Source organism: Lonchura striata, chromosome 1 (genome assembly GCF_050655825.1).
Source record: "Lonchura striata isolate lonStrDom1 chromosome 1, ASM5065582v1, whole genome shotgun sequence".
Taxonomy (NCBI): Eukaryota; Metazoa; Chordata; class Aves; order Passeriformes; family Estrildidae; genus Lonchura; species Lonchura striata.
In genome coordinates this window covers 29,316,074-29,327,984 of record NC_140703.1, presented here as the reverse complement: position 1 = coordinate 29,327,984, position 11,911 = coordinate 29,316,074, and the positions used below count along the sequence as shown (strand labels likewise).

The window sequence follows — 11,911 nt, the reverse complement described above, 5'->3', positions numbered from 1 at the left end:
TTCCAGCATTGCATTGCCAGATCTGAAGAGCATTCTCCACAAGATGGTCAGGCTGAAGAAAGAGCCTGGAAATAATGGACCATAAATACAAATCCTGTTTGTGGTAGAGCAGACACCTTGCCTAGATTTAATTTTTTCCTTTTATCCTAACCTACCTTTCCTCTTCCCAACAGGCCTTCATGTTTGAATCATCCCTCAGCCTTGCTGTCACAAAATGGGGCCTCCAGACCTCAAATCGCCTAGATAAAAACTACTACAAGTGCTGGGAACCTCTGAAAAGCCATTTCAACCTTAAATGCAAGTAAAGGGAAGTGCTTTCTGCATGCAACATGAGTGAAGGCAGGGAAATCCAGCATACCTATGTGTGATGGAACAGTCAAGTCAGGCAGTGCAGAATGCTCCAGCACAGAACGGCACTTCCACCAGCCACCGAGCCATGAAAACAATCATCCCTAAGTGAAATGGGAAATGCAATAAAACCCATCATTATTCTTAACTTTCAAGTATCCAATTAAAGCTTTCCTGGTGATATGTTGAAGCTGAAATACTTGCGTGGCTCTCACCACATGGAGCTGGTGTGAAAGCTGCACCTTGTGTGGACATGAGGTGCCAGCTAGCTCCATTCACAGGGCCTCCTAAAAATACAACCCAGTATGTCTTTCCCAGGGAGAAGCTAGGGACTGACAAAGCAGTGTATGCTGCCTGTATGGGAGGAGCTTTATGAACAGAGCTGAAGGCTCTATCAGGCCTAAGCCCGCTATCAGAGCAAGCCACTTCAACCTGCTCATCCATGGAGGGCTGCCAAGGAAAGACTTGGTTGTCAAAAAAGTAGACCGTGCTCTGGCCATCCTGCAGCATTGACCTGTTTGTCAGCACTTGGCAAATCCTCTCCCTAGTTCTGTGCTAATCTGCAGCATTGCAAATGTGAAAGGGCTTCTGTGAGCAGTCCAAGCATTTGTTCCTGGAAGGTACCTGGAAGAAAGCTCAACTGCAGACACCTCAACATTGATTGAGTATGCAAGCCTCACCCCCAGCTGATGAATTCCACAGGGTGAAGGGAGCAACCAAAGCCCCAAGTAGAGTGGGAACCAGGAGCACAGCCCAGGCACCCCACACTTCAGGCCTGTACTTTAGCACATGCCCACATGGAATTTTCTAAACCTGGTGCCACAAGATCTATGTTTCTTACTTCCCCAGAGAAGCAATTTTCCCGAAGAGAAGGAAATGTAGATCTGTGACACACAGTTATCAGTCAGTTACATCCATCATCAGTTTTAGATCTGCACCAGGTCCTTGGGGAAAAAAAAGGCATCCGCTTTGAGCAAAGTATAAAATCTACACAGAGACATTTACTCTAAAATAACCAATTCAGAATAGGACATTTGGGAGAATCAATTTGCCAGAGAAGCTGATTTAATCAGACTGATCCAGGGATAAATAAGGTCTAAATGTTTCACAGGCAGAGGGGAAGAGCTTGTTTTCTATTTGGGACCTAAATTATTGTCCAGTGACCTAAAGGCTTGAATTTCTCTCGTACAGAAAGATCACCAGAGCATATATGGGTGGCAACACATCAGCCAAGGGTAAAATTCCACAAGGCACATTCACTTTCCTACCCCCACCCTATATATCTGAAGGGAAACTTCTCTTTCCTTCCTCACTGCACCCAGCACCACTGCCCCAAACACCAACCCCACCTCCAGCAGCATGACATGCTCATTTCTAGCAAGAAAACAGTTTGGAGAGTTCTGGAAATAACAAGACAGAAAAGTAGGGCAGCCTTTCCCCAAGCACCACATTCAAATCTGCAGGGATGTAGCATCAGACTCAGGGCTGGAAAGGGAAGGGCTGTGGCAGGTGCCACAAGCATCAATCCAACGTTGCCCTAAAAGACCAGAGGCACTGTGCTCATCCACAACCCATCCTGAAGCATTTGCTCAGCTGGCCTGAAACAAATACAGCTGCAAGGGAGAATTTACATGTGTGGCAACTCAAGTTCCAATTAGCTGAGGAAATGGGTCCTGGGAGATCAAATTAGTTTGTGGCAGCAAGAATAGCTAATTTAGCATGCTCAGACAAGCAATTATTTCTTTCCCTAAATACCACTCTCTCCACGCACTGATGCCTCTCTGTGCTGGTCCACAGCCCTATCTTGTAATATCATTTGTGACAGTCTTTTAGGAGCTATTCTGCAGAGACTAATACGGGATTGCTTTAGTTAAACTAGCAGAACAAGCTGCAGAAACTGGTGCAAAAAGGTTGCTGGGAGCACATATGGATTGCAAAACCTAGCATTGACTAGTCTAGTTTACTAGTCTAGTTTCTGTATACATTAGTGTTAAGCTCCACACAGTCTGAATGTTTCATGGCCCACACAAGAAGAGCTGCAATAGGAAACACTTAAAAAAATATTAATTAAAAAACCAAAACAAAAACAAAAAAAACCCAAAACAAACCAAAAAAAACCTAAGCAACAAACCCACAATCAAAAAGAATCCACACAGTGAGAGTGATTTTATTGTGAGGGCAACTAAGCATGGGCACAGGTTGCCCAGGAAGTTGTACAGTCTTAATCTCTAGAGATACTCAAAAGCCACCTGTACATACGTGGTCCCGGACAACCCACTTTAGACGGCCCTACTTGAGCAGAGGGGAGAACCCAGATGACCTCCAGACGTCCCTTCCAACCTCAGCCAATTAGTGAATATGTGGAAAAGCTCATCAACTCACTCTGCTGGAGAGTGACTGCAAACAGCCCATATTTACATCTTCATCATGCAGGAAAAGCAAGGATGCAGCAGACCTGGTTTTGTTGACTTCACATTGGCTGCTTTCCCAGCAGGAAAAGGGAAGTTTTTAACCTCTGTATCAGACTGACCTTCTGGCATGAACCTCAATGCCTGTGAACAAACCAGTCCCATAATCTCTAAAGAATGAGGGTCGTTTGGATCATGATGGCACCTACAGGCCATGTAAAAATTCAAGTATGCATCAAAAATCTTTTCTTTGCACTCATACCTCAGTACATTGGCAGTAACAATTAAAGTCCTCTATATTGGTTGATCTGGGCAGGAAAACTTGTGTTCTTATAGAAATGAACAGAAAAGGCATCTTTGCAGGCATAAGATTCAGTTGTTGGGAAGGATGGATAAATATAATTATTCATAAACAATACAGCCAGGATGAGAACAGTCCTCCTTGCTGGCTGGACAATGCCCCTGCCTACGGATGGGTCCAGGAGTCAAGTGGACTGTTCCATCTCACCCCCCAAAAATGTATGGTTCACCCTGCACCTGTAACCCTCCCCTAAAACATCAAGTGCCTGTAACCCCATGGGCCTGAGCCTTGTTCCAGCCCACCTTGAAGCCCCCTGATAAGGGGGCCAGACGCTCTCTTGGAACTTCCCCTCTCTTGGAACTTCCCCCTTCTTAGGACCTCCACCCTTTCCTAAAGCATCCTCTTGTCTCTCCGCTCCCCCATCCCTTCAAGCTTCGCCACGTGCTGCGTCTGGCAGCTCCAAGCAAGACCTTTCTCCATCCCTAATAAACCTTATATCCCAAGAGCAGCTTTCAAAGATTTCTTGTCTCCAGTCATCTAAACCGTCCTGGAGCACAGCGCTCCCTACATTCAGTTATGCTTTTTGATGGACTTTTTTTTGGAACATAGCCCCCTTACAGGGATGAACTCTCCCATACTACAAGATAGTGTTAAAGTAAAAATCCTTATCTTACACTTCTTGTCCCTCATTCACAAGAACCACAGAATTAGTGGAAATTCTGTTTACATACAACACAATAACATTGAGCTCAGTATTTCCAAATCTGGTACTAATAAAAAAATAAAATTTTACTGTAATAAACAAACACAGGGTTTAGACTTGTATCTAATTAGGGAAAAAATAAAAATAAATTCAACTTATTGAGAGCAGTCAGGCAGACTCCTAAATTCTTAAAAATGTATCATGCAACTTGCCTATTATCCAGTTAGGGCAAAGCGCACAGCCAAAGTGACACCTACAGTCAAAGTGACACCAAGAAGAAACATCTGGAAGGCAAGCAGTAGTTCCTTTAGGAAACTGCTTTGGTCTTGCTTAGCATTTTAGCCTGCTAGTAATTTTAAACTTCAGCCTTCTTGGACAACAGCAACTTCCATGGTTTAAAAGGATCCTCTGAATGTACACTAAAAGAGAACAAAGGCTGAGTTCCAGACACCCTCTCTCTATCCATCTGGTTTAGATATAAAGATCATACATTTTTGCACTTCCCATGATTTTTAAAGATGCAAGACAACCAACAAGCAATTAAGATTTATTCTTGTGACAAAGAAATGTCATCACATAATGTATCTTATTTTATTTATATCCCAAGAACATCACTGCAATTCCAGGTACTTAGAAGAATACACTGAATGGTGATCGCTTGAGTTTACCTTCCTGGATACGCTTCTCTTTACGATCCTGTGGAAGAAAGAGAACATTTATCATCATCCTACTAAAGAAGGACCTTCAATCTCCCTGGGATAACAGAACAGCAGTTCTAGTATTTCAGCACAGACTACACAAAGGTAGCACCATATAGGATTTTAAGGGTCTTTTACATCCTAAATGATTCCATGAGCACAAGCTGTTTAAAAGTAAAAGATAACAAGGCACTTAGCTTCACCTACTAAAGACCTGCTCAGACTGACCTCACATCTAGGTACTCTCACAGGCCAGCACAGACCAATTCCTGAAAGGCATGTTTCACTAGCTCTGTCTCATAATTTGTACCTTAGTTTCTATCTCCTCCTTCTGGCTGAATAACCCAGCTTAGAGATCTAATTATAGAGAAACTTCTTAATAACTTGCCTAAAAGTACCTGTGCTCGCTTCCTACCCATTTGTACCTCACTCTGCAGTCATGCACCTTTCTGACAGGTACCATTACAGTACACAGGCACTGTGGATAACAGCCAGATTCCTTCTGCTGGATAAAATCAGAAGATTTACTTACAATCTGGTAATTTATCTCTTGCTTTCCCAGACACACAGCAAACATTCCTCACAGAAAAGACTATGACTACCATGCCTTATGTACTACCAGGAAAACAAGAAAAATCCCCAAATATCACTAAAAGAACTGCAATAAAGGAAAGTGAATTATCCTGGATACTAATTAAAGACTTCAGCATGGCAAATTACTGCAGAGGTACTGAAGTCTCAAGAACTTTTATATCAACATATTCACATGCTTCCTAAAAACTGAATTTTCAATTCACCCTTGCAAACAACATTCCCTACAAATATTCTATTAATTTATGTTAGTGCTTTGTGGTTTATGACTTGATCTAAAATGCTATTTCTTTGCAAAAGAGGGAAATAAAAGTGGTTTACAACAGCCACAAATTCTCTACTAAAAACAGCCACTGTCTGCCTGTTAGCATTTTTTTATGTACTTAGATAGCTGAGTTTTTTCATAATGATCTACCATTGCTTAGATTCTGACACTCATAGTTTAGGAGTTAGAATGGAAGCAAGATAAACTTTCCAAATTATTAGGACATCCAGCTGAGATCAGACAATGCAATTGGTATAATTACTCCTCCCTATTTGTTCCACTAAATTAGAGAAATGGTCAAGCAACTGCACAGAGACATTGCTAGGTCTGCCATCCATAAGCTTCCTGTGTATTTTAAGTTCAAAAAGCATAGCTGATGTGTGTCAACTGCTTAAAATAAGCGTAACTTAGGATTAATTTTCACTCAGTGCTACAGAGAGGTTTGTGACTGTAAAATAGCCTGACCAGGCAAACTGTGACTGAGGGTACAATAAAGGACTCAGAAAAGGTCTCTGCAACCAGTAACAGGCTGTGAGACAGCAGGCTCGCTACCAGCCTTCCTTCCCTCACTACTTCAATGGCATTATCATTCTTAGGCACACGAGGATCCCATAAACTGAGAGTCCAAGCAGGTCTACGTTTTACAAGCTGGTTGTGCTGTTCGCTGATGTTCAGCGCTCCCGGCCGACTTACCCTGTCAGCTTTTAACACAAAGATCCAGAAGAGGAGGGGGCCTAACCCATAAACAGCTCCTAGAAAGGACGTCTTGGGCGTCGGGCGGAAGGTAGGGTAGACGTTCTGCGACTTCGCATAGACCCAGCGGAGCAAGGCGGGGTTTTCCTGGGGGGCAAAGACACCGGCGGTGAGGCCGGCGGGCGGACGGGTCACTGCAGAGCCCGGCGGGCCGAGGCCAGGCCGCAGCGGGAAGGGCAGCGAGGTCACGGGGAGGGCGGGCAGCGTCCCGCCGGCACGGCACAGCCCCGGGCACGGCCCAGGGCACGGCCCCGGGCACGGCACGGCCCCGGGCACGGCCCCGGGCTCGGCACGGCCCCGGGCTCGGCACGGCCCCGGGCACGGCACGGCCCCGGGCACGGCCCCGGGCACGGCACGGCCCCGGGCTCGGCACGGCCCCGGGCACGGCCCCGGGCACGGCACGGCCCCGGGCACGGCACGGCCCCGGGCACGGCCCCGGGCACGGCACGGCCCCGGGCACGGCACGGCCCCGGGCACGGCACGGCCCCGGGCACGGCACGGCCCCGGGCACGGCCCCGGGCTCGGCACGGCCCCGGGCACGGCACGGCCCCGGGCACGGCACGGCCCCGGGCACGGCACGGCCCCGGGCACGGCCTCACCGGCCCCGAGCACGGCACGGCCCCGGCCCCGCTGCGGGAGCCGCGGGTGAGGCGGACGAGCCCCGCGCCGCCCCGCCGCCCCCTCGCCCCTCTCCGTCCCCACTCACGATGACGGCGGGCGCGCTGGGGTCGTTGAGCTGCAGCAGGTACTGCCGCTTGAGCCGGGAGCGGATCGCCAGGCGCTCGGTCTCGGCGCGGAGCTTCTCCGGCGACGTGTCGTAGGTGGCGGGGTCGAGCTCGGCGGGCAGCGAGACGAAGCGGTTGGGCCTGTAGAGCTGGGCCGCCGATGGAGGCGGCGCCCACGCCATCTTGCAGAGCGGCGCTGCCGGCAGCGGGGGCGGTGCCGGGCCCGCCCGCTGCGGGAGCAGCGCCCTCCCCTCACGGAACCGGCGCCGCCGAGTGCGGTGCGCTGGGGGCAGTGTGAAGTTCATCATCCTCTTCCAACAGCGCTCCCATAGGCAGGGACACCTTCCACGAGACCAGGTTTATCAAAGCCCCATCCAGCCTAGCCTTGAATATCTCCAAGGCATGGGGCGTCCACAGCTTCTCTGGGGAACCAGTGCCTTACCACACTCAGGGTAGAGGATTTTTTCCTCTAATATCTAACCTAAACCTACTCTTTCGATTTGAACTCATTCCCCCTCCTCCTCTCACTACATTCTCTTGTAAATAACCTTTCCCCATCTTTACTCTGAGCTCCCTTCCAGGTAGTGGGAGACCACAATTAGGTCACCTCAAAGCCTTTTCCAGGCTGAACAAACCCAGTTCTCTCAGCCTTTCCTCATAGGAGAGGTGCTCCATCCCTGGGATCATCTTGGTGCTTCCTCTGCACTCTCTCCAACAGGTCCATGTCCTTCCCGTGCTGTGGCCCCATAGCTGGATGCAGCATTCCAGGTGGGGTCTCACGGAGCGCAGGGGTAGAATCCCCCCCTTGTCCTTTGGATGCAGCCCAGGACACGTTTGGCTTTCTGGGCTGCGAGTGCCCGTGGCCAGAGCATGTCCAGCCTCTCACCCAGCAGCACGCCCAAGTCCTCCTGGTCAGAGCTGCTCTCGACCTGCTCATCCCCGATCCTGTGTTGATTCCGGAGTTGCTCTGACTCAGGTGCAGCACCTTGCACTTGGTCTTGTTAAACCTCATGAGATTCCCAGGTACCCACTTCTCCAGCCTGTCCTCACCTGCTGTGGCTCAGGGCACATCAGGGGCAGGTTTTGTTCTCACAATCACAACAGTCCCAGCAGGTAAATTTTTCCTGTCCCCTGCAATTAAAATCGTCTTCAGGATGAGTCATAGGTCAGGAGTGTTGATCTCTTTGAGTCTGCTGGGACAAGGAAGTGCCATTGCTGTGGTGGTGTTTACTGCGCTTTTAACAGTATTTCTATGTTTTAGAAAGTGTAGTTAATGTATGTCAAATTGCTGAAAATAAGTCTTTTAAAATTACAGGATCACAGAATCATAAAATATTCTGTGTAGGAAAGGACCCACAAGTCCAACTTAGCCCTGCACAGCACCATCTCCAAGAGCCACACCATGTGCCTGAGAGCATTGTCCAAGTACTTCTTGAACTCTCTCAGGCTGGGTGGTGTGACTGCTTCCCTGGGGAACCTGTTCCAGTACCCAACCACCCTCTGGGTGAAAGAACCTTTTCCTAATATCCAACCTAAACCTCCCCATGGTTAAATTTAGGCCACTCCCATGGGTCCTGTCACTGTTCACCAGAGAGAAGAGATCAGTACCCGTCCTTCCACCTCCCCTCACAAGGAAGGATGGCAATTAATTTACACTGTCAGTGCTAGAGAGAGCTTCGTTATAGCTACATTTGAACATTAATTAATTTTTGAGCTGAATAAAAAGTCCCTACATTTGAACAGTATTCCGTGTTACACAAGAGATATGTTGCAGGCAGATTGGTATTTGCAAAATCCCACAGTTACTGACTTTCACTTTCAGCTTCAAATTGTCCCTTTGATTTTTTTAACCAAGGCTGAGCTGACTGGACAAGCTGCCAGGTAACCTCCAGGATTCTCAAGAGGTGAAGGTGACTCACCACCTTGACAGACTTTATTGACAGGTTCTGAGCTGGATTCACCCTCTGCTTGGTGAACACTGGCCAAAGAAAAGAAGGGTTTGACCTTGCACTGCTTTTGGCCAGTGTGTGCCCAGGTGGCCAAGAAGGCCAATGGCATCCTGGCCTGGATCAGCAATAGTGTGGCCAGCAGGAGCAGGGCAGGGATTGTCCTCCTGTACTTGTCACTGATGAGGCCACATCTTGATAACTGTGAACAGTTCTGGGGCCCACTCTACAAGAAAGACATTGAGGTGCTGGAAAGTGCCCAGAGAAGGGCAACAGAGCTGGTGAAGGGTTTGGAGCACAAGTCCTGTGAGAAGCAGCTGGGGTTGTTTAGCCTGAAGAAGAGGAAGCTCAGGGGAGACCTTATTGCTCTCAATAACTATCTGAAAGGAGGTTGTAGCCAGATGTGGAATTGGTCTCTGGTCCCATATAGCAAGTGATTGGACAAGAGAAAATGGCCTCAAGTTCTACCAGGGGAGGTTTAGATTAGATATTAAGAAAAAAATTTTCACCAAAAGGATTATCCAGCCCTAGAACAGGTTGCTCCAGGAAGTAGTGAACCTTCTCCATAGATATCTCCATCAAAAGACATGGCATGCGGGGACACTGTTTAGTGATGGACTTGGCAGTACGGGATTAATCATTGGACCTGATGATCTTAGAGTTATTTTGTACCCTTAATGATTCTTAGGCTTTGCCTTTAAGAGGTTTTTGTCTTGTCGGTATTAAGAACTTTGGTGTCCAGTGATGTAAAGAAAGACAATGCAAGTTGTCTTTCTGGAGACAAAGTAGCCAGTAAAGAAATTTGCTGTTGTGCTTTCTTCTCCTACTATACAAAACAGTAATAGTTATGCTGATTGGGACCCAGTAAATTAATGGCTGTGCGTATATAGTTATGGCCTGATTTACACTCTGGTAACTGCAGACTCAGGTAATGTTGGATGAGGGATTACAATTTCCTCCTAATCATACACAAAATAATACTGCTGACTTTATTTAAGATGCTGTGCTTTGGCAGTGCAATAATAGAGCACAAGCTCTTCTTCACATCCTACAGTTTCACCCTTTTTCCTGAGCACTTGGAAAATAAATGACCTCCTTTTGGTTTGAGCAGCTAATGAGGAGTTGAGACTTGCTTTCAGCAGGGTGAAACACAAGTTAGATGTCTCTGCAGTTTGTGTACCTTGAGCACCCCCACCATAACATGCAGTATTTGGTGCATTGCCATCTCAGAAATCTCTCCAGCTTTTGCACCCTCATTTTCTTCACAAACGTGTCTGAAAATCCAAGTGAAAACCAAGCTACTTCATTCACAGTCATCTCCCAGGGAAGTACTTAATATGTCCTGTAGCTTTTTCTCCTGGGGCTTTCCACTTGGGTCAGTGGCTCCTATAGCATGGAAAAATATATTCCCTTTTCTTCCCATTTTGTGACCATTTGATTTAGTGAGCTCCGTGTCTCCAGCTCCATGATTTGTGTCTCTTCATAACTGGCATGTAGAGAGCTGCTTTAGCAGCATGGTACCTATACCAGCAGCACTGCCATGTGGCACTCCTGTGGTACATTCCTCTCTGAGTGTTCCCAAAGACTTGGCAGCCTGTATTTCCCAGCCCCTGCACGGCCTGCTGCTTTTAAAGCTGCTCTTCCCCCCTCTCTCTTATTTCTTAATAAAATGACACGTGCAGCCTTGAAACAGATTGATTCCTGGCAGAAGCAGAAGTGCAGATTGGATTAGCAAACTGGGAAGGGTTAGCTGCTCTGTGGGAAATGGTGGGGGTTTTTTCCCCTCTTTGCTGCATCACAGAGTGGAACAGAAGACTCCTGTTCCTGCAGATCTCCCAAAGGACTTCAAAATAGCCAGATGCCTTTGCCCCAATCCGCTGACTCTCGAGGCCTGTCTATAGTGGTGTGTGATGGTTCCTGTGGGCAGGAGAGAGATGGTCTTGTGAAGTCACTTGGCAAAGGCAGCGGGTTCAGCTCCCAGCCCTGTTGCAGAAACTTTGTGATCTTATCAGTGCAGGTCCAAGCTGTGCCTGTCCCCAGAGCTCGTAGCTGTGAGTGTGCATGCTCGGCATGCAAACAGTGCTGGAATCAATTCTACTGGGAGAAAAACAGAAGGTACAAAGCAACATTTCCATTAACGATGTAATGTACAATATTAGAAAACCGAGCAGCCAGCTGCTATGCTGAAAACACCTTTGCATTTCATCTCCAGCTACTAACTCATCCTCCTTCCCAAAGGAACAAAATCCTCACAGGAAGTCTTTTCTGAGATGACTCCTGTTTCATGGGGTAAGAAAATAACTAAATCCCTTCCAGAGAAATGTATTCTCTGACACTGAAGTCTGTGTGTTGCAATTTGTTGTTTTCACTCTTCCAGGGAGGAATTTGGGCACTTTCTTTGTTTTGTAACAGCCATGTTTCTAACTTTAAAACACATCCTTCAGCAAAAGCCTGAGTGACCAATAGTCAGTGTCTCACCCTTGCATAAAGCAATGCAGGACAAAGACAGAAATGCTGCAGAAAAAGCACTTGACTGAAATCAGTGATTTCTTTTTCTCCTGCTGACAGGAACTGCTGCACAGAGGAAGAAATGCTGCGGTGACAAACTGTCCTCTTGTGCAGACCTCCTGCATCATCTGCTCCCCCTGGACCACCCTATGGTAGCCTCTGAACACAGTCTTGCTGCTACTGCAAACCACCTCTGAAACAAAAGACTTTGCAAGGATGAACGAGACCCTTCCTGTCCCTGTGTTGTCAGCCAGATCTTGAAGCTCATTTGACTCTCCTGACTGCTAGCGTTGACCTAAGGCAAGCAGCAGGAATACAAAATTAAGCTCTAGTAAGGGTGGGGCTAGTCTCAGTAGGGCACCACAGGCTTGAGCTAGAATATGTTGTTCATAAAACCACATCCTCATAGGCTCACACACCAAGGCTTAAGAGGTAAGACCCCAAGTGGTTTTTATTTTTTTTAATCAGGACTGATGTTTATTGAATGTTCCAGGTTTGCAGTATTAAATGAAATTGACAATTCTTCTATGAAAATGCCTTTGAAGTCATCATCTGTTTTCTTTACCATCAGCAGTAACCAAAATGGAAAGAACAGTCAGGAAAATTAATCTTTGTCCAGAATCCCATGGAGGGCTGGCCTTAACTGACTGCCAGGTACCTACCCA

At 47.3% G+C, this 11,911-nt stretch overlaps 2 protein-coding genes and 1 long non-coding RNA gene across 5 annotated transcripts in view; 2 read left to right on the top strand and 1 right to left on the bottom strand.

Moving 5' to 3' along the window:
- The window catches only part of HGD (homogentisate 1,2-dioxygenase), a 30,479-nt gene extending 29,934 nt beyond the window's left edge, over positions 1–545 (top strand). Inside the window, exon 14 of the mRNA XM_021549007.3 lies at positions 174–545. Within this exon, the coding sequence (XP_021404682.3) occupies positions 174–305 (132 nt within the window). The 3' untranslated portion in view covers positions 306–545. The remainder of the gene's footprint in view (positions 1–173) is intronic.
- A 3,745-nt stretch (positions 546–4,290) lies between these two features.
- Positions 4,291–6,999, bottom strand: NDUFB4 (NADH:ubiquinone oxidoreductase subunit B4). Its single transcript, XM_021549026.4, has 3 exons — positions 6,774–6,999; positions 6,008–6,154; positions 4,291–4,456 (listed from the first exon to the last, which is right to left on the bottom strand). The coding sequence occupies exons 1-3, from the start codon at positions 6,972–6,974 to the stop codon at positions 4,391–4,393; spliced, it is 414 nt and encodes a 137-aa protein (XP_021404701.1). The 5' UTR covers positions 6,975–6,999; the 3' UTR covers positions 4,291–4,390.
- Positions 7,000–7,016: 17 nt separating this feature from the next.
- The window catches only part of LOC110480739 (uncharacterized), a 40,555-nt gene continuing 35,660 nt past the window's right edge, over positions 7,017–11,911 (top strand). For all 3 annotated transcript variants that reach the window (XR_014952993.1, XR_014952991.1, XR_014952990.1), the window contains exon 1: positions 7,017–11,678. This is a non-coding gene — a long non-coding RNA (uncharacterized LOC110480739). The remainder of the gene's footprint in view (positions 11,679–11,911) is intronic.

Coding starts and splice junctions, on each gene's coding strand:
- NDUFB4 (XM_021549026.4), bottom strand. CDS start 6,974: ATGGCGTGGGCGCCGCCTCCATCGGCGGCCCAGCTCTACAGGCCCAAC. Junction 6,155..6,773: donor CCAGCGCGCCCGCCGTCATC/GTGAGTGGGGAC, acceptor TTTGCCCCCCAG/GAAAACCCCGCCTTGCTCCG. Junction 4,457..6,007: donor TTGTGTTAAAAGCTGACAGG/GTAAGTCGGCCG, acceptor TTTCTTCCACAG/GATCGTAAAGAGAAGCGTAT.